Raw genomic sequence first — 26366 nt, forward strand, 5'->3', positions numbered from 1 at the left:
GAGAGACCAACTCCATGGTGGAAGAGTTTATGCTGTTGGCTAACATCTCCGTCGCCCAAAAGATCAACCAGGAATTTTCAGAGCACGCCTTGCTGAGGAAGCATCCGGCTCCCCCACCCTCCAATTATGACATCCTGGTGAAGGCCGCTAAGTCTAAGGCAAGCCACTCCGGAAGGTCTTCTGCTGGTGGGAAGACGCATGGATGGCTCTCTGCACATGTGAATGGGCTTCCCTAAATTCTTGCTGACGTTTCCTGCCAGTAAAAGAGGCTCAGGAAATGTTGCACCTATTGAGGTTTCTCTCTTAACTTTGAAGTAGTTTTAGAGGAGGTGTGGCATAGGTAGAGTAGAGTAGAACAGGAGTAGAGTGGGACTAGAGTAGAGTAGAATAAAATTAGAATATAAATAAAATAGAATAGAATAGAATTCAATTCAATTCTTTATTGGCCAAGTGTGATTGGACACACAAGGAATTTGTCTTTGGTGCATAATCTCTCAGTATACGTAAAAGCTATGAGTGATAAATCATGACAGTCATAAAAATACATTGTCATAAATCACAAGATACAACACTTAGTGATAGTCATAGGATACTAAATAAGCAATCGGCATAAATCGTACTAGGAAACTAAATAAAACTATAAATCGTAAAGATGCAAGCAACAAAGTTACAGTCATAAATGGAAAAGGGGATAGGTATTAGGAAGGATAAGAAGAATAGTAATACAGTCTTACTAAATAGTTTGACAATATTGTTAGGAATTAATAGATCCTCTAGCATAGCACTTAGATTTATATACCTCTTCACAGTGCTTTACAGCCCTCTCTAAACAGTTTACAGAGTCAGCCTATTGCCCCCCACCCAACAATCTGGACCCTTGTTTTTACCGACTTCGGAAGGAAGGAAGGCTGAATCAACCTTGAGCAGGTCAAGATCGAATTGCTGGCAGTCGGCAGAGTTCGCCTGCAATACTGCATACTAACTACTGCGCCACTCCAGCTCTAGTTCATTAGATGCCTGTTGCCTTGAAGTATGCTGGGTTTCATAGCCTTCCTTGGCACAGACGCCCTTTTCCGATGGGTGCCAAGAACCAAGTTTCTTGTTGCTGGATTACACCATCAATATTTGTGATACTTGTGCAAAATACGGTGAAACCCCATTTTGTATTTCTGCATTTTATTCCAATTTCATTTTTAATTGTTTTTAGATGATTTTAGTAATTTGTGTTTAGAACTCTGCATTTTGATATGGCCTCTGTGTGTGTGTGTGTGTGTGTTTGAATAACCCTGTAATCCCTTATATTGGGGTGGAATCGGGGCAACTGAATGGAGCTGAGTGTTTACTGCCCAGATGCCCTTCCTGTTGCCAGTGTGGGGTTCACAGCAGATAATATCTCTTTGTGCCCAGAGAGAGCAATATCTGCCGGTACCTAGCATCGAACCCACAGCCTCCTGATTGTGAGGCGAGAGCTCCACCTCTAGGCTGCCACACCATTCCACTGCGATAATGGCCTACGTGGCTAATCAAATAAACTAAACTCATACCTCTTTTGTGTTTGTCCGCCTTAGGGTTTGGAAATCAAGACCGATTGTGCAAAATCTCTTGCCGATTCCCTTGACAGAGCCGAGTCGCCTTCTTTCCCCTACCTGAACACCCTCTTACGCATCCTAGCCACCCGCTGCATGATGCAGGCCGTGTACTTTTGCTCTGGAATGGACAGCGACTTTCACCATTATGGCTTAGCGTCGCCCATATATACGCACTTCACCTCTCCAATCAGAAGGTAAGGGTTAGGGTTAGGGGAGTAATAGTACCCTAGTAATCTTTTTAGTGAGTTCTTTTCCGTACTTCTTAGCCACGCGTCTCTCTCGGTTACTTTATCAAAGGCCACGAAACAACATCCGTGGTGGCGCAGTGGTTAGAGTGCAGTACTGCAGTCTACTTCTGTTTGACTGCCAGCTGCCGGCAATTCGGCAGTTCGATTCTCACCAGGCTCAAGGTGGACTCAGCCTTTCATCCTTCTGAGGTGGGTAAAATGAGGACCCAAGATTGTTGGGGGCAATAGGCTGACTCTGCAAACTGCTTAGAGAGGGTTGTAAAGAACTGTAAAGTAGAATATAAGTCTAAGTGCTAGTGCTATCCCGATGTGGCTTCAGTTGCCAGTGAATATTTCGTTGCCATTTTGAGGTTACACGAAAATGGGAAAGGGAAGTATGAACCCCAAATAAGTCCAACTCCTGTCCCCCCTATTGCACTGCTTTGGATCTCCCAGTTTAGTGTTTTGTCTTAGTTTCTATTCATGGAAGCTTAAGAGCTTCTCCTACAAAGGCCGTGGAAAATCCTCACTCTTTTTTATTTGGAAGTGATGTGCCTTTTTTTAAAAAAAAGTGGGTTATTGTCATGGAAAAAAATGTTCATTTATCTCACTGCAGATACGCGGATATTATAGTACATCGACTCCTGGCCGTGGCTATTGGGGTGGACACTACTTACCCTGACCTCACCGACAAACATAAATTGTCAGAGTTGTGCAAAAACCTCAATTTTCGGCACAAAATGGCTCAGTATGCTCAGAGGGCTTCCATTGCTTTCCACACCCAGGTGAGTTCGGCTCTTCCCAGCTCCCAGAAGGTTTGGGAAAAATGGAATGTTAGAATCAGAATCCCGAGGGAGGCTCATCCATTGTGGCCTTGCACAGTGCCCTTGTTCACAGTATCACGACAAAACTGTTGTCAGTCACCAGAAGGGCAAGTAGTTTGGAGATGATCTTTGCAAATTCAACCTTTTCAAGGGTTTGGAGTAGAGCTGGATGCATTTTATATAGGGGTGATTTTATACAAAGGCAGGGTTTTTATTTATTTATTTATTGACATTGTCCCCAAGGCTTTGAGCAGTTAACAGCTTCCACTTCCTTTTTCCCTCCAGTTGTTTTTCAAAAACAAGGGTGAGGTCAGTGAAGAGGCCTACATCCTGTTTGTCAGGAAGAACGCCATTGTGGTTCTAATTCCCAAATACGGTTTAGAAGGCACCGTTTTCTTTGAAGAAAAGGCCAAGCCAAATGAAAGACTTGTCTTCAACGATGAGGTACAGCTTGCTTTCTTTTGCAAAGGAAAAAAAAAACAACTACTTTTTTCTTAAAACGCATAATTATAGCCCGGCAAAGGGCTCTACAATGACTCAGTGCAGGTAAATCCTTAACTTATAACCTTTTGTTTGGTGACTGAAGTTACAACGGCATTGAAAAAAGCGACAAGATCACTGCAGCTGTTGTGGCCCTTCGGCTGCCGGCCCCTAAATCAGCTGAATCAGAGGAGGAAGCCTGAGGGTCAAGATCGGCATCAGGGCAACCTGGGAACTTTGAGGGGAAAGAAGGAATGGAGCTGGCAGAGAGAGAGAGAGAGAGAGAGACATAGGCAGAGCCTGGGCTGTCTGTCAGCCCTCAGATGGAGAGTCAACAGCCCCCAGGTCTGGAGGTGGCTGATGAAGAAAAGGAGGAACAGCTGGGTCCAGTGCCTGATGCACGGATTTGCAGAGGAGAGGAGAGCAGTGGAAATCCGTGGGCCGGTCCTTGGGACGGAAGAGCTACTGCTTCTAGCGAACCCCACCCTAGTTCTGGGAATAAAAGGCAGCGGGGGTGGAGATGAATAGGTGTGGCAGATAATTATTCATCTCTCAGCTGGGAGATGAGAAACTTTGTCAGGACTGTTGGTGTTCCTAATGAAGGAATCATTGATTTAACTTCAGAGGGTTTGTCGTGTTTGGGGAGTTGGGTCAGAACAGCAGCATCATCCCTAGGATCACGTGACCAAAACTTGGACACTTGGCAACTGGCTCATCTTGAGTTGCAGTGACCCAAGTGGGTCCTGTGATTTTAAGCAAAATCAGTGGGGAAGCCTGATTCACTTTACAACCATGTCACTAACTTAACAACCATAGCGTGATTCATTTTACAACGGTGGCAAGAAGGGTCGTAAAATGGGTCAGAACTCACCCCAACAACTGCCTGGCTTAGAGCCACAGAATTTTGGGCTCAGTTGTACGAAATATGCTCTTTTCCACAGATTCCTTCCCTCACCGTAGAAGGCACAACTTTTTGCACCTTTGACAAGGTTAAAGTCAGCATCGTGCTAGATTCTTCCAACATTCAGCATCAGAAAATCCGCATGACGCTGGTGGAGCCCAAGGTAGGTTCCCAGTAATGTGGATGGTTGCCGTGGAGGGACACTTGAAGCAGCCCTTGGTCTCTTTATGGACCTTGGAGCAAACTCCTGCCAGACGGGGAAGACCCCAAAATCTCCTGTAAAGGAACACTGGAGAAATTTAGGGATGAGGCCGTGACTTTGAATGGAGGTTTTAGAAGTTGCTTTTGCTGACAGAGGCTTCTCCAAAGGCCTCGTCTATTTTAAAACTTTGTTCGGTAATAGCAATAGCGCTAGAGCTTATATACCGCTTCACAGCACTTTACGGCTCTCTCTAAGCAGTTTGCCAATCAGCATATTTTCTCCAACAATCTGGCTCCTCATTTTACCGACCTCCGAAGGATGGAAGGCTGAGTCAACCTTGAGCTGGTCAAGGCCAAGCTCCTTGCAGTGAGCAGTGAGTTAGCCTGTAGTACTGCATTCTATAAGGACTCAGTGGCTAAAACGCTGAGCTTGTCGATTAGAAAGGCCGGCAGTTCCAATCCCTAGCACCGCGTAACTGAGTGAGCTCCCGTTTCTTGTCCCAGCTTCTGCCAACCTAGCAGTTCGAAAGCATGTAAAAAATGCAAGTAGAAAAATAGGGACCACCTTTGATGGGAAGGTAACAGCGTTCCATGTGCCTTCGGCATTTAATCATGCCGGCCACATGACCACGGAGACGTCTTCGATAGCGCTGGCTCTTCCAGCTTTGTAATTGAGATGAGCACCGCCCCCTAGAGTCAGAAACAACTAGCATGTACGTGGAAGGGGAACCTTTACTGCATTCTAACCACTGCATCACCACGGCTGTTTTAATTATTAAGAAAGATTTACCGATAGACCCCTCATATCCTAGATATAAACTGTTTCACCTTCTACCCTCAAGACAATCCTATAGGACATTGCATGACAAAACAACTAGACACAACTCCCCCCTCCCCATGCCATCTCTCTGCTAAACAACTAATTCCCACAATACTGTAGGTTGTATTACTACTGTCTTTCTCATCTTTCCTATTACCTGTTTCCTTTTCTTCTTATGACTATAAATTTGTTGGTTGTATCTGACAATTTCTATTGTTTTATTTAGTATCCTAGTATGATCTAGGCTGATTGCTTATTTAGTATCCTCTGACTATCACTAAGTGTTGTATCTTGTGATTTATGATCAATGTAGTTTACACTTCGTTGCTTGTATGCACACTGAGAGTTTATGCACTGGAGACAAATTCCTTGTATGTCCAATCACACTTGGCCAATAAAGAACTCTATTCTATTAAAAGATCAAATAACTCTATTGTTTCCTTAACCACCTCTGACATGATTTTCTTATTTTTCAGATATTAGGCTATTCCAGCGATGCTACACAGTCAAGTGCTAACGAAGAACCAGAAATGAAAAAGAAGAAACTGAAAAAGTAACTTCGTTTTAGAAATGAATGGATGTTATTTGGTTGGGAGATGAATTATATTTGATTGGGGGGGAAGGATGATCTTTTTTATACTTGTAGAAAAGACTTTTAAAGAAATGGATTAACATTTGCCCATTTTTAAAACCACCCCTGATAAATAATACAATTGCGTGCTGCTGTTCATGTATCTTATTAAAGAATCCAACCAAAACTAAATTTATGGGTTTTTCTCCAGAAACAGGAAAGTACAGAATATTTTAAAATTTCTGTGTCAAAGGAAAGTAAATACAGAGGTTTTGTGAATTTAGAACTGCATTCCAGCTTTTTCATTTGGATGGACCTTTTTAATTCGTCATTGAAACCTTGGTTCTCAAATCTTTCAAACTATTTTTCGGTTCCTTGGCCTATCTTTTTTTTTAAAAAAAGGAAAACCTGGTATAAGAAAATGATAAATAGGATTGATAATGATCACATATCAGAAGCAGAAAGCAGCCAGGAAAAGCCATGGTAACTTTCACATTTTCCAGGCTCCAGATGAGGTTTTTCCCCATCACCACCACCATATGGAGATACTTGATGATGATTGAAATATTTGTGATATGATGCTACTGCCAGATACAGCTATTTTAAGAAGAGCACCTGCTTCCATTTTTCTACAAGAAAACAAGCTGAGCAGATGAATTGGAAGGAATATAATCCCCAGAGGGTCGACAGTTAAACTTGTAAGCTTCAGATTCACAATTTGTGCTTCGAGTTTTCCAATCTGCACCCCTCTTGTTAAACAGATAAAATTACCAATCCCTAGTTACTTAACTTATTTAATGAGCACTGTAAAAAAAATCCAGTTCCCAGCTAATTAGGGAGGGACGGATTAAACAGCCAAGGAAGAAAAGTTAAAGTGAAGTTAAATGGAGAAGTGCCTTCTCTATTGCCGAGATCCCCAGCAACCTTGCCATTGCAGCAAGGCTGAAATATAGCAAAAGATAACCTGTCTATGGAAATTCTCAGTCATCCAGGTCATGATTGTCCAAGAGGTGCTTTTTCCAAGAGGCACGTGGAGTTTCTGGTTTTGCTCTGAAGACATTTCGCTCTTCAATTGAAGAAGCTTCTTGGATGAGAAGCGAAACGCCTTCAGAGAAAAAACAGAGTGTCCAGTTGCCTCTTGAAAAAAAAGGCACCTTCGGGACAGGAAAAGATAACGTTATGGCAATTTATTAAATACAGAGATTGAGATTTAGGATTTTGTACATGCGTTCAGTAGTTCCTGTAAAGGTTAAAACAAAACGAAGTCAAGCCATTCTTTGGCTTCTATCTTGGCACTAGCCAATCTAAGGTGGCCGCTTTAATAGAAAAGGGGGGAAGGATGTTTCCTTATTGTACAGAACCACAGTACTTGTTAAAAAACAACAACCAAGAACAAAAGCAATCTAAGCTACTAATGTGGACTTTTCCGCGAGTATAACAAATTGGGCAGAGAGACCACCGTTACCTTAAACGTATCAAGTTTTTTTTTTTTTTTTTAATGATGAAACACAATTCCAGTCCAGTATTGAGGGAAAAAAAAAAATGATTGGGCAGAACGTTTGTTTTTCTTTTTGTGCAAAAGGTTGGTTTATTCTAACAAAGAATGTTTTCTGGCCTCCTGTTGAAACGGACGTCGTTCTATTTTGCATTCATTGGTAATATAAACTTCGAAAAACGGGAAAAAGCACAACCACTTTATTTAAAAATTCATTCCGTCTCCGATACGATTAGCGTAATCAAGACGCGAAAGAGATTCCTTTTAAACAAATGCTATTGATTTGCACAGAAAACAAGGTAACCCCTTGTTGCTCTGCCACACCATTTGGCATGTTGTTGACGTCTAATCCCAAACTTCCCCTTAAATTTAAGACCGGGGCATCCGTATTGGTATGTTGGCAATACTCCTGCAAGGGAAGCCCCTGCCTGGTGAAATAAGCCTATGATTGCCACATTAAGAAACATCTGGCTGTACCTGGGTAGACCAAGGATCAATGCATGTCGAAGAGACGTGGCAGCGTTCTACCCCCAACTGAGTCCTTGTGAGAATCCAAGTGTACAAATGTAGCCCACAACATCCCAGTGCCACCTTGGTGGTTATGGCCAGGCAGATCATCTTTGGGTTCAATTTCCCGTCAGCTGCAGGAAGCCAGTTGTACCAGTCCAATGTCAGTGTTATCTGTCAGAATCGGCATTCAGCTTTGGTGGATGGTCTCTCTTTCTCAATCCCAGTTAGCAGCAGATCTATGCCAGCTCAGATCATTTTGGCAAAGGCACTTCCAAGAAGAGGCTGCTGGATTGACAAGCGTTTTCAGCCCAGTATCCAGATTTTGATTTTCCCTGCTTGGGGGATGGGGGGGAGGGAGGAAAAAGACCCCAAAGATTGGCCATTAGCTATCTCAACCTTTGCACAGGCTTCCCATGACTATTCCTCAATTTCTTCCCCAAGCCAGGGCTTAGAAGGCTGAAGGTGCTGTCTTCTTTTGAAGACGAGCCTGGAACCACCTACCTTCATTCTGAAAACATGGATTTTCCTCTGAGCCTCAACTGTGCCATGCTCTCTGTAGCTGAGCTCGCCTCCAGCTGTATCCATGAGACTGCTGGTGTAAGCCTGGGTATTGTAACCACTGTCCATCTATCAAAAAGAAACCAGGGCATAGAAATAATTATCCCAACACTAACAGGAGCAGTAGAACATCATCTTCCAGGCTCTTCCAGCTCCACAATTCTACAGTTCTTGGTAGGGGATGAGGGGATGGATCACCAACTGAGAAACCCAATTCCAGGAAAAACCAACCCCTCCTTTTTTAAAGCCCCTGAGGTGCCTAGGTCTAGTAGATAGTCCTTGACTTATAACAATTGAGCCCAAAATTTATATTGCTAAGTGAAGGTTAAGCGAGCTTCCTTTTACGACCTTGTCGTTATTAATCGCAGCGCTTGTTAAGCTAGTAACATGGTTGTTAAGTGAATCTGGCTCCCCCACCTCCCCCCGTTGACTTGGCTTGTCAGAAGTTTGCAAAAGGGGATCACATGACTCCGGGACACTGAAACCGTCATCAATACATGCCAGTTGCCAAGCTTCCGGATTTTGATCACGTAATCGTGGGGCTGCTACGACAGTCATGTGAAAACTGCTCATAAATCACTTCTTTTGGTGGTGTAACTTTGAAAGGTCACTAAATGAACTGATGTAAGTCGAGGACTACCCGTATGTGCAAGGATGTCTCCAACACCTCCCGGTATAACTCGACATAGGTTGTGCACCTGGCAAGGAGAGGCAGCTGGAAATTGGGCAATTTCTGGGAAGACGGATCTTCCCCCTCCACCATGGCACCCACAACGCTTTTCAGCAATGTCAGGACTGTAAAAAGGTGGGATTTTATCGCTCCTGTGGAAGTTCCTTCCAGGGGAAGAGGTGGTCGGCATCCAAACTTGAGAAATAAAATAAAGATGCCCTAACCACAGGAGGCTTGCTAGGTTTATTTTCGGGTGGGATGCTACCAGTTCCGCCCGGTTCTATCGAACCGGTTGTTCAGAAGAGCAGCTGACACTGAACCGGTTCACCTACCCACCCAGGCTCTTGGCTGTCCCCAGCCACACACTGCCAGCCAAAAAACTGTGTTGCAGTAGGCCATGGAGGCCAAAAACGGTCAGCAAGGAGGGGCCTCGCGCAGCCCCCCTGTGTTCCATCTTGGCCGGCAGGCTGGTGCAGGCGGTGTCCGTCCGCTCCCCACGGAGGACTTTTAACGCTGATCCAGCCCTCAAACAAATCCAGTTTGACACCCTTGGCCTAGAACTTGGCCTGGCCAAAACCCAGCCTGCTCTCATCCTTTTCTATTCCCCCACCTCCTCTGCTCAACTCCTTGGTTCAGCCTGAAATGGGAGGGGGCGGGTGGGATGTTTGGGGCCAGAGCTCCTTGAGCCCTGGGCTGACTCTCACCTGCAGACTGCTGCTCTCACAGGGGGAAACACTGCTTTCTGCCAAAGGAGCCATGCAGATGCAAGACCCCTCTAAGCTCAGTCCAGTCACGGCCCCTCTGTCGCATTCAGACAACCCCTTCACCGAGTTCTCATCCAGCATCTCCGGATCAGCAATTTCCACCGTCCGTTTCTCCCCGGGAGACTCCAAGCCGGGCCTGAGCGCCACTCCTTCGGGGGTCTCTGGTGAGAGAGACTCAGCAGCTATTTCCAAGGGAGACCCCGCCGATGGGACGTCTATCGGGGTCAGGCCCGCCCTGGGACTCCCGGCCGATATGGCCTCGGCTGCTTCCGCCAGCTCTTCCGGGAAGTTCTCCGGGGTGCAAGGGAGGCGAAGGAAGGAGCTCTGATACAGCGTGGCGCCCCGGCAGGAGAGGAGCCTCATGGGCGAGTGACTCCTTAACGGAGAGTATTCCACGTAGGGACTCCTGCTGCTGGCGGGAGCTTGACGGCAGACGTTGGGAACGGAAGGCAGATCCGGCGAGCGAAACGTGAACTGCCTTTGATCTGCGTTGTTGGTGGAGAAAAGGAGGAAAAGGTCAGCGGGAGAATATGCCAAGCGTGCAGAACCAACTGTCCTCTTGATAAGGTTGCTGGACCCTTCTACTAACGGAGGGGGACAGGACGGGACAGACTGCTCCTTTAAGGATGCCTGAGTGAGGATGGTCTCAACCGTGCTTTTTCAAAAGGCAACTGGGTTAACGTCTTTGAGGAAAAAGACATTTCACTACTCATCCGAACAGCTTCATCAGTTCTAACGGGGAGGGAGGGGGAGATTGTCTTTGGGACAACCATGACCTGGATCACGGGCCTTCAAACTTGACAGGTTTAAGACTTGTGGACTTCAACTCCCAGAATTCCTCCTCCGGTTCATGTTAACTCAGTAATTCTAGGAGTTGAAGTCCACAAGTCTTAAACCTGTCAAGTTTGAAGACCCTTGACCTGGATGATTGAGAATCTCCATAGAAATTCTTCTAATGCTACATCAAATGCTCTATATCATCCAGTTCTGACTAGAAGTTTGGGCAGCGGGGAGATGGAAGGATTGTTTCTGACAGAATTAAACCCTTCCATTCCCCCGCCCTTCACCGCCCAGTCAGAACTGACGAACCTTCTTGGATGAGAAGAGAAACATCTTCCGTGGCATCTACCGGAGCCTCAGTGGCGCAGTGGTTAGAGTGCAGTACTGCAAGCTGCTCCTACCACAATTTGGCAGATCAAATCCCACCAGGCTCAAGGTTGACTCAGGTTTCCTGTTAGAACTGATGAAGCTTCTTGGATGAGAAGTGCAACCAGAAAGTCCAGTCGCCTGTTGAAAAAGCACATCGGAGGCAACCATGACCTGGATGACTGAGAATCTCCACAGACATTAAATCGAAAGGTTGGCCTCGAAGGCACCCCACCCTCTGGATCAAACAGCCATATGCTAATAGGAAGCAGGGCTGGGAACACTTTGGACAGCAGGGGGCACTGTGGACTCCCTAAAGATTTAAGAAGAGCTTCCAAACCGGTCCCATCTGGACCCCTGGATGAAGATCCTCCTTCAGGTCCCAGCAAGAGGCCTCTACGTACCTGCCAGTGGAGTCTTCCTTAGCTGGATGCCAACGGGAGAGAAACTGGGCGACGCCAGATTTGCCGGACTCCTGTGTGTCAAGGAAGGACTGGGAAGGCTGCCCAAACTGTATGCCCTGGCATTCCCCTGGATGGGGCTGGACGAGAGGTGGCCCTTTCAAGCGCAAGACAAGAGATTCCCATTAAGAGCGAGCCACAGAAGGCATCGGTCGCGGTTGCGTCTCTCCTAACTCAAGCTTCATGAGCTGACAGCCTGACAGTTGCAAATGGGGAGAGGGAAGGATCGGAACGCAAGGAAAAAAAGTGGAGTGGGGGGAGGGATGGAAGCGCAGCTGGCCCTCATGAGAAGCTTCAGCTAGCCAAGGTCAACTAGCGATAGGCAGAGCTGGGATATAAGCACCTAATTTACAGATAACGGGATACAGATAACAGCAATAGCACTTAGACCAGGGCTATCAAAGTCAGTGGGCTTAAATCTGATCCGCGAAGCCGGCCTGGAAATATCAAAGGACTGGCCCTCGTTGCCTCTGCCGGCTAAACCGGGCCGCACGCAGCTCCCCCACAGCCCGTTTTTGGCCTTCCGCAGCACTTTGCTAGCCAAAAATGGGGTGCATGGGGACCTCCGGAAGCTGTTAGGAATGTAAGTCACCTAACATTTGGGTTGGAAAATATATAAACCAGGACATTTTAATACTGCCTCTTTAAGGGAATGCTAAAACTGTAATTGGGTGTGGTTCCTCAAACAGCCATAAGATGGAGCCAGAAACCTCGGTTGTTCTGTTCTGGTGTTGCTGAGAGTGTTGCCGTTCCTACATTTTTCCCTATTGACTGATCAGTTCTTCTTGGATTTGATGTAAGTCTGTTACTGAACTGTTTTTTGATACCGGACTTCGTTATTGGATTATCCCTGGACTAAAAACTGACTGCTTTAACCGTGAATGACTTGGACTGTTTTGTTGAACTTTGCTTAACCGTTTTACTGGAAGTAAAAACCTATTTTACTATACAGCATGGCTGTGTGGTGTGTGTGTGTGTTATTATTCACTACTCTCACTACGTCTCCCTGTGTACGCAGCAAATAATATTCCTAACGGGGAATTACCTCAATAAAAGCCCCCCATTTTGGCCAGTAAAGTGCTGCAGGAGGCGGCTGTCCCACTTCCTTCCTCTGTTCTCCCCACCCGCCCCCCACTGGCTCACGGAGCTACAAAGCTACACAATGCTGATCCGGCCCTCAAAGAAATCCACTTCGGCACCCAACTTATATACTGCTTTATAGTGCTTTACAGCCCTCTCTTAAGCAGTGTACGGAGTCAGCCTCTTGTCCCCAATAATCTGGGTCCTCATTTTACCCACCTCGGAAGGATGGAAGGCTGAGTCAACCTTGAGCCTGGTGGGATTCCACCTGCCAAATTGCAGGCAGCCGGCAGTCAGAAGTGGCCTGCAGTACCGCACTCTAACCACTGCGCTACCGCGGCTCATAAAAATTTAACTTTGTACTGTTTGGATGGGAAAACCTCCAATTTGTCTTAAGCAACTCCTGAATCCATTTAAGCTTCAGTAAAGTATACAAACGGCCGGGAGTCTTTCTTTGCTAGATGGCTGAGTAGGATTACTGACAGCATCTAAATCAACACCAGGGAAACCAGCACCCTCCCATCTTTCGGCACTCATCCCTCTGACATCCCACCCCACAAAGCCAAGACAATCTGCAGAAAGCAGTGAGGGTACAGTTTCCCATGAGGGATATCTTTGGCTCTTCGGTCCATAACCTGCTGACCTCATCTTGTCCTGCCACAATCAACATTTCCAGGATGAGCTACTCACTGAGCTGGAAGAACTCAGAGGGCTCCTGCAGCGGACTGGAGAGAGGTCGATGGAACAGAGGACGCCCAGGGAAGCTGGACCATTACGCAGGCTGGGAGAAGGGGGGAAGTTCTCGGAGGAGAGGCTGCCGTTTTCATCCAGAAAGAGCTTCCTCCTCAAGGAGGAAGAGCTCAGGCTTTCCTGCGACTGGTCAGCTGATTCATCGGCTTTGAAATAGTCACCTGAGGAAGAGGACGTGAGATGGCACACATAGCCGTCACGATTGGGGACTCAAGTTTCCTTCCTTCAAGCCTGAATTTGGTTAGATGGTGAAATTATATAAATTCAGTTTGACACACTTGAGCAAGGCTCTTCAACCTTGGCAAGTTTAAGACTTGTGGACTTCAACCCCCCAGAATTCCTGAGCTGACATGACTAGAGGAGGAATTCTGGGAGTTGAAGTCCACAAGTCTTAAAGCTGTCAAGTTTGAAGACCCCCCTGCACTTGAGAGTGGGAAGGGGGAAGAGCTGAGGTGGATGGAGTTCCAGCCAAAACATAGCTGGACGATGAGTCAGCTGCACTCCAATGGCTGACTGGCCAAAGGAAGGACGAGCGAAGTTGCCTGGAAACCATCTCACATCCTGATTGGACAATGCGACAAATTGTTTTGGAAAATTTGAGAAAATTCTCGTTATAGTGACATGGAAAGCCAGGAAACTTTCAGTACTGGCTTTCCACAAGTTAGTGCCAAGATGGTGTATCTAAATGAACTTATTCTTTGAGGAATTGTTCCTTTTATAATGGTTGCATTGCTTGGAACCTGACACCGGGGTGGATAAAATTCTATTTTAAAAATAAAAATAATGGATTTTTAGTTGGTTTTTTTATTATTACATTTAATAAAATGCTTTTGGAGTAAAAGATATTTTTCTATTTAATATACATTAATATTTTAGTTTATTCAGCTTGTAATGGAGCTTAAGTTATGTAGCTTGAGGCTGTATATTCTGCAATGTTTACATTTTTGGCAAACTCATTCGATGAGTCCGAGCTCTGCAAGCTGAGATAACAATGCACTGCGTTGATGCATTCACGCACAATTTCCCAGTAACCGTGAGGTAAATCAAAAAGCAAAGTTCAGGAATATTCCTTTATCCCATTGTTTTGCAAATCTATGTTCACTGTATGATTGTTTGAGGAGAAATAAAACTGTACCAAGGCCCTGAGGATGAGGAGGAAGGGCAAGCAGTAAAAATGAAAGTGAAACTTTCTAAGCAGCTTATAAATATATTAAAGAGCACCTGTCATTTCAGATCTATCATGGCAGCGCCTGTTAGCAGGCATCCACTCACCTTCTGCTCACCATGGTCCTCACCTTATGTCACTGCCAAATCACCAACCATCCCATTAAAGTGAATGGGACTGTCGGCGAGTCAACAGTGGGTGACAGGAGGAAGAGCCACTGCGGGGCAGAGATGACAGTTGCTCTTTAAAAATTAGGATTTAGATCAAGTTGATTTATATCAAGCCTTTCTACTGGTGATTTAAATCGACTTGATATAAATCAAATCTACCCTGAGGTAAACCCTATCTGACTATTTATGCTTTGCACAAGGTCAAAGGAGGAGAGAGCACAAATCACAAGGGACTCTTTTGGATTCGCGCCCTTTTGGGGGAATTTTGAAACTTGTGGGCCCGGATGGACATGTTTCTCTGTCTTCCACCCTCACTCAGAAAAACTGCAAAGAGGAGGAACAAGGAGCAGCCACAAATCACACCAAGTTCTTTCGTGTTTTGCAACAGTGGTGAACATCTGGGGCTCGGGTGTAGGATGAGGATAAACAGAAGAATGTGGACACTGATATCCCATAGTCTGCTGAAGATGATACCTAGCCTGATAACAAAACGTTCATAAACCAACCCACAAGCTCAAACCCTCACCCTCAGTTGTTTTGTGTCTTTACCAAAAAATCTAAAAATCCAAGCAACGGGTTGCTGGGTGGGCGTGGCCAATTGGAACTTATGGGAGGGCCGTTTTTCACCCTCCCAAGGGTTCAGAGGCTTTCCCCAGGCCTCTGGGAGGGCAAAAATGGCCCCTCCCGGGTTCTGGAGGCCCACCGGAAGCTAGAAACAGGCCTGTCCAAAACCGGTAGAATCCCACCTCTGGTCTTTACACAACCTCTCAAGACTCGTCTTACATTGTGATCCTTTCCTTTGATCCTACGCCTTTGGGGGTAATTCTTTCAACTTCTCCCGTCCGGTTTAGACAGTTATAAGAGACCCTACAGAGCAGCAGACTTATTTTACCAGTTACTTACCCAGTATCTTTTCCAAATCAAAATCCACAGGCAGAGATAACACAGTCTGACAAGCAACTGGAAAAACAAGAGTAGAGCAAAGCTGCATCATAAAGCATTTAAAAAACCCCTCTGGTTAAAGTCTCTTCACAGTAAAACAGCAACATTTCCAAGGCTGCATTTGGAACAAGCTGGGATGCATTTGTCAGACCCAGAGCAGGGCTAGCCTGATAAAGACCTGAATGGGAACTCAAAGGCTGTAACACTAGACAGAAAACGGCCTCCCACAAAACCCCACCCAGGCTGGACTGCAAAGGTTTTTGCCCCTAGTCACGATGCCAGGAGGATGAAGCAACACAAGCTTCCTTCTTCTCTACTGGTAGTCCTTGAGTTATGGCCATATTGGAGCCTGCCCATCGTGGTCATAACATGTCATGACGGTTGTAAAACCATTTTGTTTTGCTGAAACTGAAAGGAACCAAGCAAAACGGTCGTAAAACGTGGTCAGATGACCACGGGAGACTGCAAGTGGCCACGTCTCCTAGTTGCCAAGTACCAGAAGGGTGGGCACGTTGACTGCAGGGGGAAGGGGGCAACCGTCAGAACTTCACATCTGGGTTATAAGTAGGTAACTCAGGAGGTCCATTAGGAATTTCAATAGTCGCTAAGGGATCAGTCATAAGTCAAGGACCATCAGTACACGCATCTCCCTACAGAAATGCATGAAGATCTCTTTGTACACCAAGTTTACTCTCTCCCTGAAAGTTCTCATACAAACCATTATTTTTCCCAGGCTGCATGACTATTTCTCTGCCGACGGGCGAAACATCGTTGAGTTCCACACCTGCAATTTATGGAGTTCTTAGTGAACAGCTGGAATATCGACAAGGAAAGCATAAAAGGGCATTGCCTCTGTTTGGCCATAACGGGAAAACGCTCCCTTCCCCTTCACATTTTGGCAGTCAGGTTTGAGCAAACGGTTCGACTCGTAGAATCGATCCATCCATCCACCAAACACGGAGGAAATACACAAACAATAGCTCAAACTAATTTTAATTATTGCAATTTAAGCCAACAGCAACAATCCCCACTGGAGTTTAAGATTATGAACAGAGAGAAAAAAATTATTTTTTTCTTGGAATATGCAAAGTTTTTTTCCCCCCTTTAGCTTAGCAAGGATGGACTCAGAAGCACATAGAACAGCCTGTGTGCAACCAGATTTCATTTTAATGTATGCCAATTAGCATAGATTCAAAGTGACAATAAAGTTATTTTAAGCCTCCTTTCCTACTTGTTAAGCCTTGTCTGCTGGAGATCCTAGAAACCAACCATTTGCATCCCAGGCCTGAACAATACAGCTTGCAAGTGAACCTTCCTGCCTCCAGAACAGAAGCTGCTACTTACATCTGGTTGAATTCAGCTGAGAATCCTGTTTCCCGATGGGATTGGTCCAGGGCGATGGGACAATGGTGCTTTTGGTGAAAAACTAGGAAAGGAGGATAGGATGCATATTAATGACATGCACCCCGTTTTGCAGGGGACAATCCCAGACTGTAGAGGTTCAAGAAGAAAATGGCAAAGTATTTTCCTGCATTAAACTGATGCTGGTTCCAACACTGAGCAGATTTGAAACTGCTTCCTTTGAAACGGACTGAGCACCAGACAAGGTTTTAATTTCCTGAGCATCCTCAAGTCCACTTATTGTTCAGGGGACCTTTGAAGGTCACAGCAGGCAAGGAAAGCTTCGTGGGCAGTATCCTACTGAATGGCTGGATTTCACACACCCCAGCTGGCTTGAACCAAGGATGACAATGGTGGTTACCTCTTCAATGGCCCTTTGCTTCCGTTCTTCGACATCCCTGTCAATCCTGTGAAAAGGAAGGAAGGAAGGAAGGAAGGGAGGAAGGGAGGGTAAGTGAAGGACTGTAAGAACCCCCTCCAACACCAGCAGCCACCCCACAGGAAGGAAGGTTGAGTGAGGGGCAGTCAGGGAGGACTCCCACAATGCCTGCAGCCACCCCAACTGCTCCACCTGGTCTGGCTGAGGTAGAAGGCCTGGCGATGGATGTCCTCTGAGTTGATCTCCACTGGGTCGATCAGGGCCAGCTCGTCAATAGACCACATGAATCGCCCGGGGCTCTGCAGAAACAGGTTCAGGGTTTTTTTGGAGAACCAAGCAACCCCTCTCCTCTGACACCCTCCGCCTCCAAATTTCCTTTTGGCCCGCCAAGCCTCCAGCACCCATCTCCCTTCTCCCAGATCCCCTCGACACCGGATCTTCTTTGCCCTCAAGCCAGCCCTTTCCTTCTCTTAGATCCCCTCTGCCCCCAGACCCTCTCTGCCCCCCCAGCACCCCTAATCTTCTCTTAGATCCCCTGTCCCCAGACCTTCTTTGCCCCCAGCACCCCTAATCTTCTCTTAGATCCGTCCCCAGACCCTCTTTGCCCCCCCAGGCCTTCAGCACCCCTAACCTTCTCTTAATTCCTCTCTGCCCTGAGACACACTTTGTCCCCCAGGCCTCCTTTCTCCTAGGTCCCCTCTGCCCACCAAAGCCTCCTCTGAAATCCTCTGCCCCACATGCTTTGTCCCCCACCCACAACACCCCTGTCCCTTCTGCTAGATCTTCTGTTCCAGATCTTTCCCCTCAAGCCTCAGGCACCCTAACCTCCTTCTCCTAAATCCCCCGTCCCCAGACCCTCTCTGCCCCCCAGCCTCCAGCACCCCTAATCTTCTCTTAGATCCGTCCCCAGAGCTTCTTTGCCCCCAGCACCCCATATCTTCTCTTAGATCCTCTCTGTCCCCCCATCCTCCAGCACCCCAATCTTCTTAGTTCCCTTCTGTCCCCAGACCCTCTTTGCTCCCCATATTTTTCTTGGATCCCCTGTCCCCCATCCTCCAGCATCCCAATCTTCTTAGATCCCTTCTGTTCCCAGACCCTCTCTGTCCCCCCAAGTTCCCAGCACCCCTTCCTTCCTTCCCCATCTGCCCCTCGCCTTCCCCCCAGCCTCTCCTCCTCCTCACCCCCAGGGTCCCAGCACCGCCTCCCCTCCTCTCAACCTGCTCCCCCCAAAAAACTCACTCCCGCGGGCGGGGCGGCTCGGAAGGCGCTGGGGCTGCAGACGGTCTGCTCCTGCAAGTGGCGGACGTCGCCGGGACTCTCGAAGGGATTCTGCACCCGGCCGGGAGTCTCGGGCGGCGGCGGCGGCGGCGGCGCCCCCCGCCGTTGCATCCCAGCTCTTCTCCTCTCTGCAGCCCCCGCAGTAAGTTTCCCCCGGACCTGCCGCCCCAACGCTTCCTGCCGAGGCGGACGGCTCTTTAACTCCTCCGCGCCAGCCGGCCAATCGGCGCGCGGGAAGGGGGAGTTCCCCGCCCCCTTCCTTCGAAGCAGCCTCTCCGGGTAGAGGCGCCGCCGTATTCAAAAGGGAGCGCGACGCCATTGGCTGGGGACGGCGCTCCCCCTCGCCCTTCTCTTTCTCTTTCCGCTCTATGGTAGCCGCGGTCGGTTTTTCTCCTCCCCCGCCCCCCGACACTTAATCTTCTTTCCGTTAGGCTTCCGGGTGAAAGGTCGCGGGTGCTGCCGCCATGGCGACCTCCTCCGGCAACTTAAACGCCGTGAGGGAAACGATGGACGGTGCGTCTCTTCTGTTGGAGGGGGCGGTGGGGGGGGAGGAGGACGACCCTCTTCCTCCGGGGCTCCCTCGAGGCCATGCAGACGAGCCCCGGAGCGAACTGACCCACCCCATCCCCGTTTTTTTTTTTTCTTTTTTTCTTACAGTGCTGATGGAGATCTCTCGGCTGCTCAACACCGGCCTGGACGCCGAGACGCTCTCCATCTGCGTGCGGCTGTGCGAGCAGGGCATCAACCCGGAGGCCTTGTCCGCTGTCATCCGGGAGCTGCGCAAGGCCTCCGAGGCCCTGAAGGTGCGGGGAAGAGGGCGGCCCGTGACGCCGGCTCCTTTGGCGGCGGGGATGCCGGGAGACCCCCACCCCACCCCCATCCCAGGCCGGAGAAGCAATTCCTTAATCCCTCTATTCCCAGACCCTCTTTGCCCCCCCCCCCATAGGCCTCCAGCACCCCTCCCCCTTCTTCTAGATCCCCTCTGCCCCAGACATTTTGCCCCCCAAGCCTCAGGCACCTCCCCCCCTTCTCTAAGAGCCCCTCTATTATCCCCAGATCCTCTTTGCCTGCCCCCAAGCCTTAAGCACCCCTTTCCTTTATTCTAGATCAGCACATTCCGGGTGGAATGGGGTGGTCCAAAAATGGGGTGCACAGAGGCCAAAAATGGCATGTGGAGGCTGAAAATGGGGTGCATTATTGCAATGGCAGTCCCTGCAGCCTGAAACAGCGGATGGTCGGAGGCTTGTACTAATCAGGCAGGGCTAAAGCTGAAACAGGCAGTTTGCTGCAAGGAGGCCAATTGCTGGGAGGCAGGGGCCCAAGGGTGGAGGCCGAAGGGTGGGCAGGGTTTCGGCAACATTTGGCGTATATAAGACGCACAGGCATTTCCACTCACTTTTTGGGGGTGGTGGAAAAAGTGTGTCTTATATCTGAAAAATGTGGTATATTTCCCAATGAATTGGCAGCTCTTGGGCAGCATGATTTCCACAGGCATTTTAGACAGGACGGTTGCAATAAATGTTTGATGCGTTGCTATTAATTTGCAGCATCTTATGAACCTACCCTGGTATAATCAAAATCCTTTTTCCTAGGCTGCTGACAATATGACAAGTTAAATCAGGAGAAGATTTCTTTTTTTTTCACTGACATGAAGCTCCTGAGAATTAGAAGATTTTGCCTTTTATTCCTAGAAGATTTTTGTTGAAGATGTTGTGTAAGTTTCTCACAGATGTAGAAAATATAGTGCTTTTTAAATACTTAATAACCAACTATTTTTCAAAATGCATTTTGTATCCTTGCATATGTTTTAAAAATCTTATGTATTAACAGACATTTCTTTTATTGACCCAGTTGAACCATGTGCCTCATATTTGATAAAATGCTGACTATCGTTCAGATGTAGCCAATGGACTTAACATTAGAAGATGGACATCTTCATGAAGGAGTTCACTACGGTGGATTAATTTTTAAAGGTTTATTTCCTGTATATTTCCAATTTGCTGGCTGTTTTGTAGTTAAAACAATTGCTTATACTGTGAAAAAAAAGGTCAAAAAATAAATTTCAAATTCAAATGTATCCAGTTGCACCACCAACATATTTAACCTTCAGGTTAAGAATGAAGTTTACATGTTGCAGTTCCGAGAATAGAACTAAACTGAAACAGCATCTTTTCAATGAATCAGAATAGAGCTGGAAGGGAGCTTGGAGATCATCTAGTCAAATCCCCTGCGCAAGCAGGAGCCCCTAGACCAAGGGTCTTCAAACTTGGCAAGTTTAAGACTTGTGGACTCCAACTCCCAGAATCCCGGAGCTAATATGACTGAAGAAGGAATTCTGGGAGTTAAAGTCCACAAGGCTTAAAGCTGTCACCCCTGCCCTAGACCATTTCAGACAAGTGGATACCCAGTCTCTTCTTAAAAACCTCTGGTGACGAACTACCCACAACTTCTGAAAGCAAACTGTTCCACTGGTTAGTTATCCTCACTGTTAGGAAGTTTCTCCTTAATTCCAGGTTGCTTCTCGATTAGTTTCCATCCATTGTTTCTTGTCCTGCCCTCTGGTGCTTTGGAAAATAAGTTGACCCCACCCCTTTTCCTTCTGGCAGCCCCTCCAATACTGGAATAGTATTACGCCAAACAATATATACACTGCTCAAAAAAATAAAGGGAACACAAAAATAAGACCCCCTAGATTTGAATGAATGAAATATTCTTATTAAATACTTTGTGCATTACGTAGTTGAATGTGCTGACAACAAAATCACACAAAAATTATCAATGGAAATCAAATTTAGCAACTCATGGAGGTCTGGATTTGAAGTTACACTCAAAATTAAAGTGGAAAAAAACACTACAGGCTGGTCCAACTTTGATGTAATGTCCTTAAAACAAGTCAAAATGAGTGTATGTGGCCTCCACATGCCTGTATGACCTCCCTACAACACCTGGGCATGCTCCTGATGAGGTGATCTTCTGAGGGATCTCCTCCCACAGCTGGACTAAAGCACCCCCCAACTCCTGGACAGTCTGTGGTGCAACTTGTCAGTGGATGGAGCGAGACATGATGTCCCAGATGTGCTCAATTGAATTCAGGTCTGGGGAACGGGCGGGCCAGTCCATACCATCAATGCCTTCGTCTTGCAGGAACTGCTGACACACTGCAGCCACATGAGGTCTAGCATTGTCTTGCATTAGGAGGAACCCAGGGCCAACCGCACCAGCATATGGTCTCACATACCTAATGGCAGTCAGGCTACCTTGGGCGAGCACATGGAGGGCTGTGCGGCCCCCTAAAGAAATACCACCCCACAACATTACTGACCCACTGCCAAACCGGTCATGCTGGAGGATGTTGCAGGCAGCAGAACATTCTCCACGGTGTCTCCAGACCTTGTCACATGTGCTCAGTGTGGACCTGCTTTCATCTGTGAAGAGCACAGGGTGCCAATGGTGAATTTGCCAATCTTGGTGTTCTCTGGCAAATGCCAAATGGTCCTGCACGGTGTTGGGCTGTAAGCACAATCCCCACCTGTGGACGTCGGGCCCTTATACCACCCTCATGGAGTCTGTTTCTGACTGTTTGAGCAGCCACATGCACATTTGTGGCCCGCTGGAGGTCATTTTGCAGGGCTCTGACAGTGCTCCTGTCCCTCCTTGCACAAAGGCGGAGGTAGCGGTCCTGATGCTGGGTTGTTGCCCTCCTACGGCCTCCTCCACGTCTCCTGGTAGCGCCTCCATGCTCTGGACACTATGCTGACAGACACAGCAAACCTTCTTGCCACAGCTCGCATTGATGTGCCATCCTGGATGAGCTGCACTACCTGAGCCATTTGTGTGGGTTGTAGACTCCGTCTCATGCTACCAGTAGAGTGAAAGCACCGCTAGCATTCAAAAGTGACCAAACCATCAGCCAGAAAGCATAGGAACTGAGAAGTGGTCTGTGGTCACCACCTGCAGAACCACTCCTTTATTGGGGATGTCTTGCTAACTGCCTATGCTTCCTACCTGTTGTCTATTCCATTTGCACAACAGCATGTGAAATTGATTGTCAATCAGTGTTGCTACCTAAGTGGACAGCTTGATGTCACTGAAGTGTGATTGACTTGGAGTTACACTGTGTTGTTTAAGTGTTCCCTTTATTTTTTTCAGCAGTGTATTTTGAACCAATCTGGTCCTGAATGAAACAATGTCTTTTGGACTAAAGAATCTTGCAAACTTTTATTACAATCGTGCTTGTTGATCAAGCTTTGTAAATGCTGCTCCTTAGCCATAGTGTGCAAATGGCTATTGCACACTATGAAAACAATGTCAGCTCATCAAAACGCTGCAAAAGATATCCCTGACTTGTTCTCTCAGTTTCACAGGGAAATGTACATCTAATGAAAATGGAAAGTTGTACTTAAATCACCAGTAAGAAAAAATATGCGATGAAGATATATTATCAGAGCTAGTTTGGTCTAGTGGTTAAAACCACCAGACTAGAAAGAGTTCAAGTCCTGCCTTAGCCATGAATGCCAGCTAGGTGACTTTAGGGCAATCATTCTCTTAAGTTCAACCCAGCTTATAGGGTAGTGGTTGTGGAGAAAATAGGTGGAGGGAGGTGTGTTGAATACATTCTCTGCCTTATTTGTAAAATAATAAAGAGATGATAAATAAATAAAAAAGGTAAAGCTTTTAATGTGTTTATGAAAAAAAAAAACATGTTTGCTTTAAATACTTTTTTTTTCTCATATAAAAAAATGGTTGGTCTTGCCATTAAACTAATCTTATTGGATTGTGTGCTATTAATACTGGCAAAACTCTGTGTTTATCTTTTGTTAAATGTAGCCTGAAAGAAAACAACCTTGTTTTCCCCAGTGTGATGTATTTTCACGACATAATTTTTGGAACCTGTAAGTGTTAAACATTTCAAGAACTGGAGTTTGCTTTATGGTAAATAAAAGCAGTCCTTGTGCACATAACTGTTTTGTCTACATCATTAATGGCTGGGACAAGTGTCATTTTGTTGAAATGTGTATCTGTCCTTTGAAAATTATAGTCAGGTCCTACCTTTCTGCATTTTTTTTTTGTCCTTATGTGATGCCTCTGACACTGATGGATCTGATGAAAAGATGGAAGTTTCTAAGTAATTTGCAAATCAACTTTGTGTTCCAAAGGATGTTACCTGCTTTGCGTGTATGTGCGTGTTGAGGAAGGCAACTGCAGAAGAAGATGCTAAAATATAGAAAAGGAGAAGGGGAGATTGAAAACTCAAAAACAGTATTGCAACATTAAAAAATAGCCAAGCAATCCAGTAAAAAAAAAAAAACCTTTCTAAGAAGTGAGTGATCAGAGGCTGGTCAGAGAAATAAGAAACCAAAGGAGCAATATAATATTTTTCCACAAATGTTTTCATCAGCTTTTCACTTTGGAAAAAGTAGACTTCTGTGAAATATTTATTTGCCTCTGAAGAAGTAGGCCCAGCTATCAAGCCTCACCCTTTTGATAGTTCAATGTTTTCAAAATAAAAAGCTGGCAAATTCATGCAGGGTAACCATCGTATTTGATACAAGCATCTGAAAAACATGGTCAGGTCCTGCATTTGCTAAACTACTATTTAGTGTTCTCAACGTGTTCCACCAGATGGCAACCAACCCTTGACATCCAAGCTGAAAGAAGGCTTTATAACAAGATTTCGTTGCACTAACTTTTGTATGTGTGTGTAAGCACAGAATCTGTTCTGGCAGTTATCCTTCCAGATTCGCCGGATGAGGGACGGGAGAATAAAAGTTACGAAACAGATGTAGATAATTTGAAATATCCCTGAAGAAGATGACAGTCCTGAAAGGCTGGATGTCCATGTGTTCCTTTCATCAGGAGTAAGCCTGCCTGCTTCAAGCGTTTGGTCCATGGTGCTAATGATGATGACCCTTGTGAAGGAAGTGCTCCCTGGGGATCTGAGAGGCAATGTCTCCTTAGCCATCTTGCCTACTCTAGATCTGTTAGAGGGTCATTCCTGGCTGATGTCTGGATCCTTGGAACACCAACTTCTCAGAAGCCTTATCCTCCTTTAAATACATTAGAAAATAAATATAAGAAATCAGATTAAAATTCCATATAGAGGAGAAGCAGGGGTCATCCTAGGGCTTCCAGGTCACCTGGTTGATCACCTGGAACCCAAACTCTGAAGGGAACTTCCTTGCCTGTTTTCTTGAGGGGTGGGGAATCCACCAACAGGAACACCTGGGTTTAAGATCTTGCAGTGGGTCCATAAGAGTTGGAATCCACCACAAAACCTCCATACCAGACCTTGCCGGACAGGCAGATGCTACCAAGATAGGATGGCCTTGCAGGTACTCAGGTCCTTGAGCCACAAAGGGCTTTAGAAAGGAGAGCCAGCATGGAAATACAACTGGCAACTCCCTTGAGCATGAATGGTCAAGCCTGATTTACAGCCAATGTTGCTTAAGGTTTGCGAGAGCCATTTGGGAGAGTTTGCACTGTCCAGAGATGTCCAAAGCAAGCGTGGGATTTTGGGGCGAGATTCTGCTTCTTTACCCTACCTGAAATGGTGTGTTTCCTGGCCATGCCTTTGAAGGGCTGACATAGAGGGATCCTCTCCTTGCTTTCTCTTGCCTTCAACCATTCTTTGCAATATGGCTGCTATTCCAATGGACATGGTAATTTTAATTCCATCCCCTTTATTGGAAAGCTTCCTCCCATGTGCTTCCAAAACAATTTATTTTCACGAAAGTAGAAAAGTATTTCCTGGCCTTTCATAACATTTTTCTCTATCGCCATATCCTCCGTGCACAAAGACGCACTGCCCCAATGCATAGGTGATGTGTATGGAGGAAACCCCACCTTCCTTTAAAAAAATTGGCTGTGGTGATCTTTTCTGGGGTAGCCGATCTTAGCTAACTAAGCATTATGACTTCTGTGGTTGTTAGTTGCAAAGTCGTGTCCAATCCATCGTGACCCCATGGACAATGTGCCTCCAGGCCTGTCTGTCCTCTACCATCCTCCAGAGTCCATTTAAGCTCATGCTTACTGCTTCAGGGACTCCATCCAGCCACCTCATTCTCTGATGTCCCCTTTTTCTTTTGCCCTCAATCTTTCCCAGCCTTAGGCTCTTCTCCAGTGAGTCCTTTCTTCTCATTAGGTGGCCGAAGTATTTGACTTTCTTTTTCTCTTTTGTAATAAACTTAATTTATTTAACAAACATTCCATCTTTCCTTGTACGGTGTGGGTACATATATCTTGTGCATACTATTTGTGGTTAATACAATTTTCTTACCATAAGAACAACAATTACATTACATTCTTATTTTGAACTAGTATACATATCATTATAACCATCTCCTTCTTAACTCCTTCCCCTCTATGTTACTATATTCATGTATGTTTTATGTATGTATGTATGTATGTATGTGTGTGTGTATGTATATCTTCTATGTTCATATATTTAATTTCTAATTTCCATTTTTCTTTTCCAACCATTGATAAAATGATTCCCATATCACATAATATTCGGTTTGTTCTTTTCCTTTAATTGCCGGTGTTAACCCATTCATTTCTGCAGATTCCAATATTTTCCTAATCACATTTTCTTCTGTTGGAATCTTTTCACTTTTCCACTTTTGAGCAAATACTATTCTAGCTGCAGTTAATACATGAATGGTTAAATATGTCTTTTCTTTACTATAACTTTCAGGTATCATCCCTAACAAGAATATTTCAGGTTTTAGGTATATATGTTATTTTATCATCTTTTCCAACCATATGTGTATTTTTGTCCAATATCTCTTAGCTTCAGTACATGACCACCACGTGTGGTAATATGTTGCGGGTGTCTGGTGGCATTTCCAACTTTTAGTTTTTGAGTTTCATCTTCAGGATCTGGCCTTTTAAGGAGCAATCAGGGTTGATCTCCTTTAGGACTGACTGGTTTGATCGCCTTGCAGTCCAAGGGACTCACAGGAGTCTTCTCCAGCACCATAGTTCA

At 46.0% G+C, this 26366-nt stretch overlaps 3 protein-coding genes across 9 annotated transcripts in view; 2 read left to right on the forward strand and 1 right to left on the reverse strand.

The window, feature by feature from the left end:
• The window catches only part of DIS3 (DIS3 exosome endoribonuclease and 3'-5' exoribonuclease), a 24689-nt gene extending 17392 nt beyond the window's left edge, over window positions 1-7297 (forward strand). The window contains exons 16-21 of one of the 2 annotated variants that reach the window (XM_026705319.2): window positions 2-158; window positions 1569-1783; window positions 2433-2601; window positions 2926-3084; window positions 4062-4184; window positions 5519-7297. In XM_026705319.2, coding sequence (XP_026561104.2) covers window positions 2-158; window positions 1569-1783; window positions 2433-2601; window positions 2926-3084; window positions 4062-4184; window positions 5519-5599 — 904 coding nt within the window. In that variant the 3' untranslated portion in view covers window positions 5600-7297. Of the gene's footprint in view, window position 1; window positions 159-1568; window positions 1784-1886; window positions 2027-2432; window positions 2602-2925; window positions 3085-4061; window positions 4185-5518 lie in introns of those variants that run through there. The other variant, XM_087938020.1, reaches the window with a different exon arrangement.
• Window positions 7294-18745, reverse strand: BORA (BORA aurora kinase A activator). 6 transcript variants are annotated; one of them, XM_026705321.2, is made up of 11 exons: window positions 18344-18745; window positions 17297-17403; window positions 17087-17132; window positions 16669-16750; window positions 16043-16108; window positions 15286-15342; window positions 12988-13208; window positions 11161-11314; window positions 9551-10095; window positions 8120-8245; window positions 7294-7950 (listed from the first exon to the last, which is right to left on the reverse strand). In XM_026705321.2, exons 1-11 carry the CDS (start codon window positions 18491-18493, stop codon window positions 7870-7872), a joined length of 1635 nt encoding a protein of 544 aa, XP_026561106.2. In that variant the 5' UTR covers window positions 18494-18745; the 3' UTR covers window positions 7294-7869. The 6 variants fall into 6 exon arrangements, with proteins under 6 accessions (XP_026561106.2, XP_026561105.2, XP_087794153.1 ...); XM_026705320.2 differs by having other exon boundaries at window positions 7294-7953; window positions 18344-18610; XM_087938027.1 differs by lacking the exon at window positions 16043-16108 and having other exon boundaries at window positions 18344-18610.
• A 66-nt stretch (window positions 18746-18811) lies between these two features.
• Window positions 18812-23052, forward strand: MZT1 (mitotic spindle organizing protein 1). The gene is made up of 4 exons (XM_087938033.1): window positions 18812-18895; window positions 19040-19185; window positions 19975-20096; window positions 20234-23052. Exons 1-3 carry the CDS (start codon window positions 18847-18849, stop codon window positions 19996-19998), a joined length of 219 nt encoding a protein of 72 aa, XP_087794159.1. The 5' UTR covers window positions 18812-18846; the 3' UTR covers window positions 19999-20096; window positions 20234-23052.
• The last annotated feature ends 3314 nt before the right edge of the window (window positions 23053-26366 follow it).

Source organism: Pseudonaja textilis, chromosome 8 (assembly GCF_049901715.1).
Source record: "Pseudonaja textilis isolate UNSWEBS1 chromosome 8, rPseTex1.2, whole genome shotgun sequence".
Taxonomy (NCBI): domain Eukaryota; kingdom Metazoa; phylum Chordata; class Lepidosauria; order Squamata; family Elapidae; genus Pseudonaja; species Pseudonaja textilis.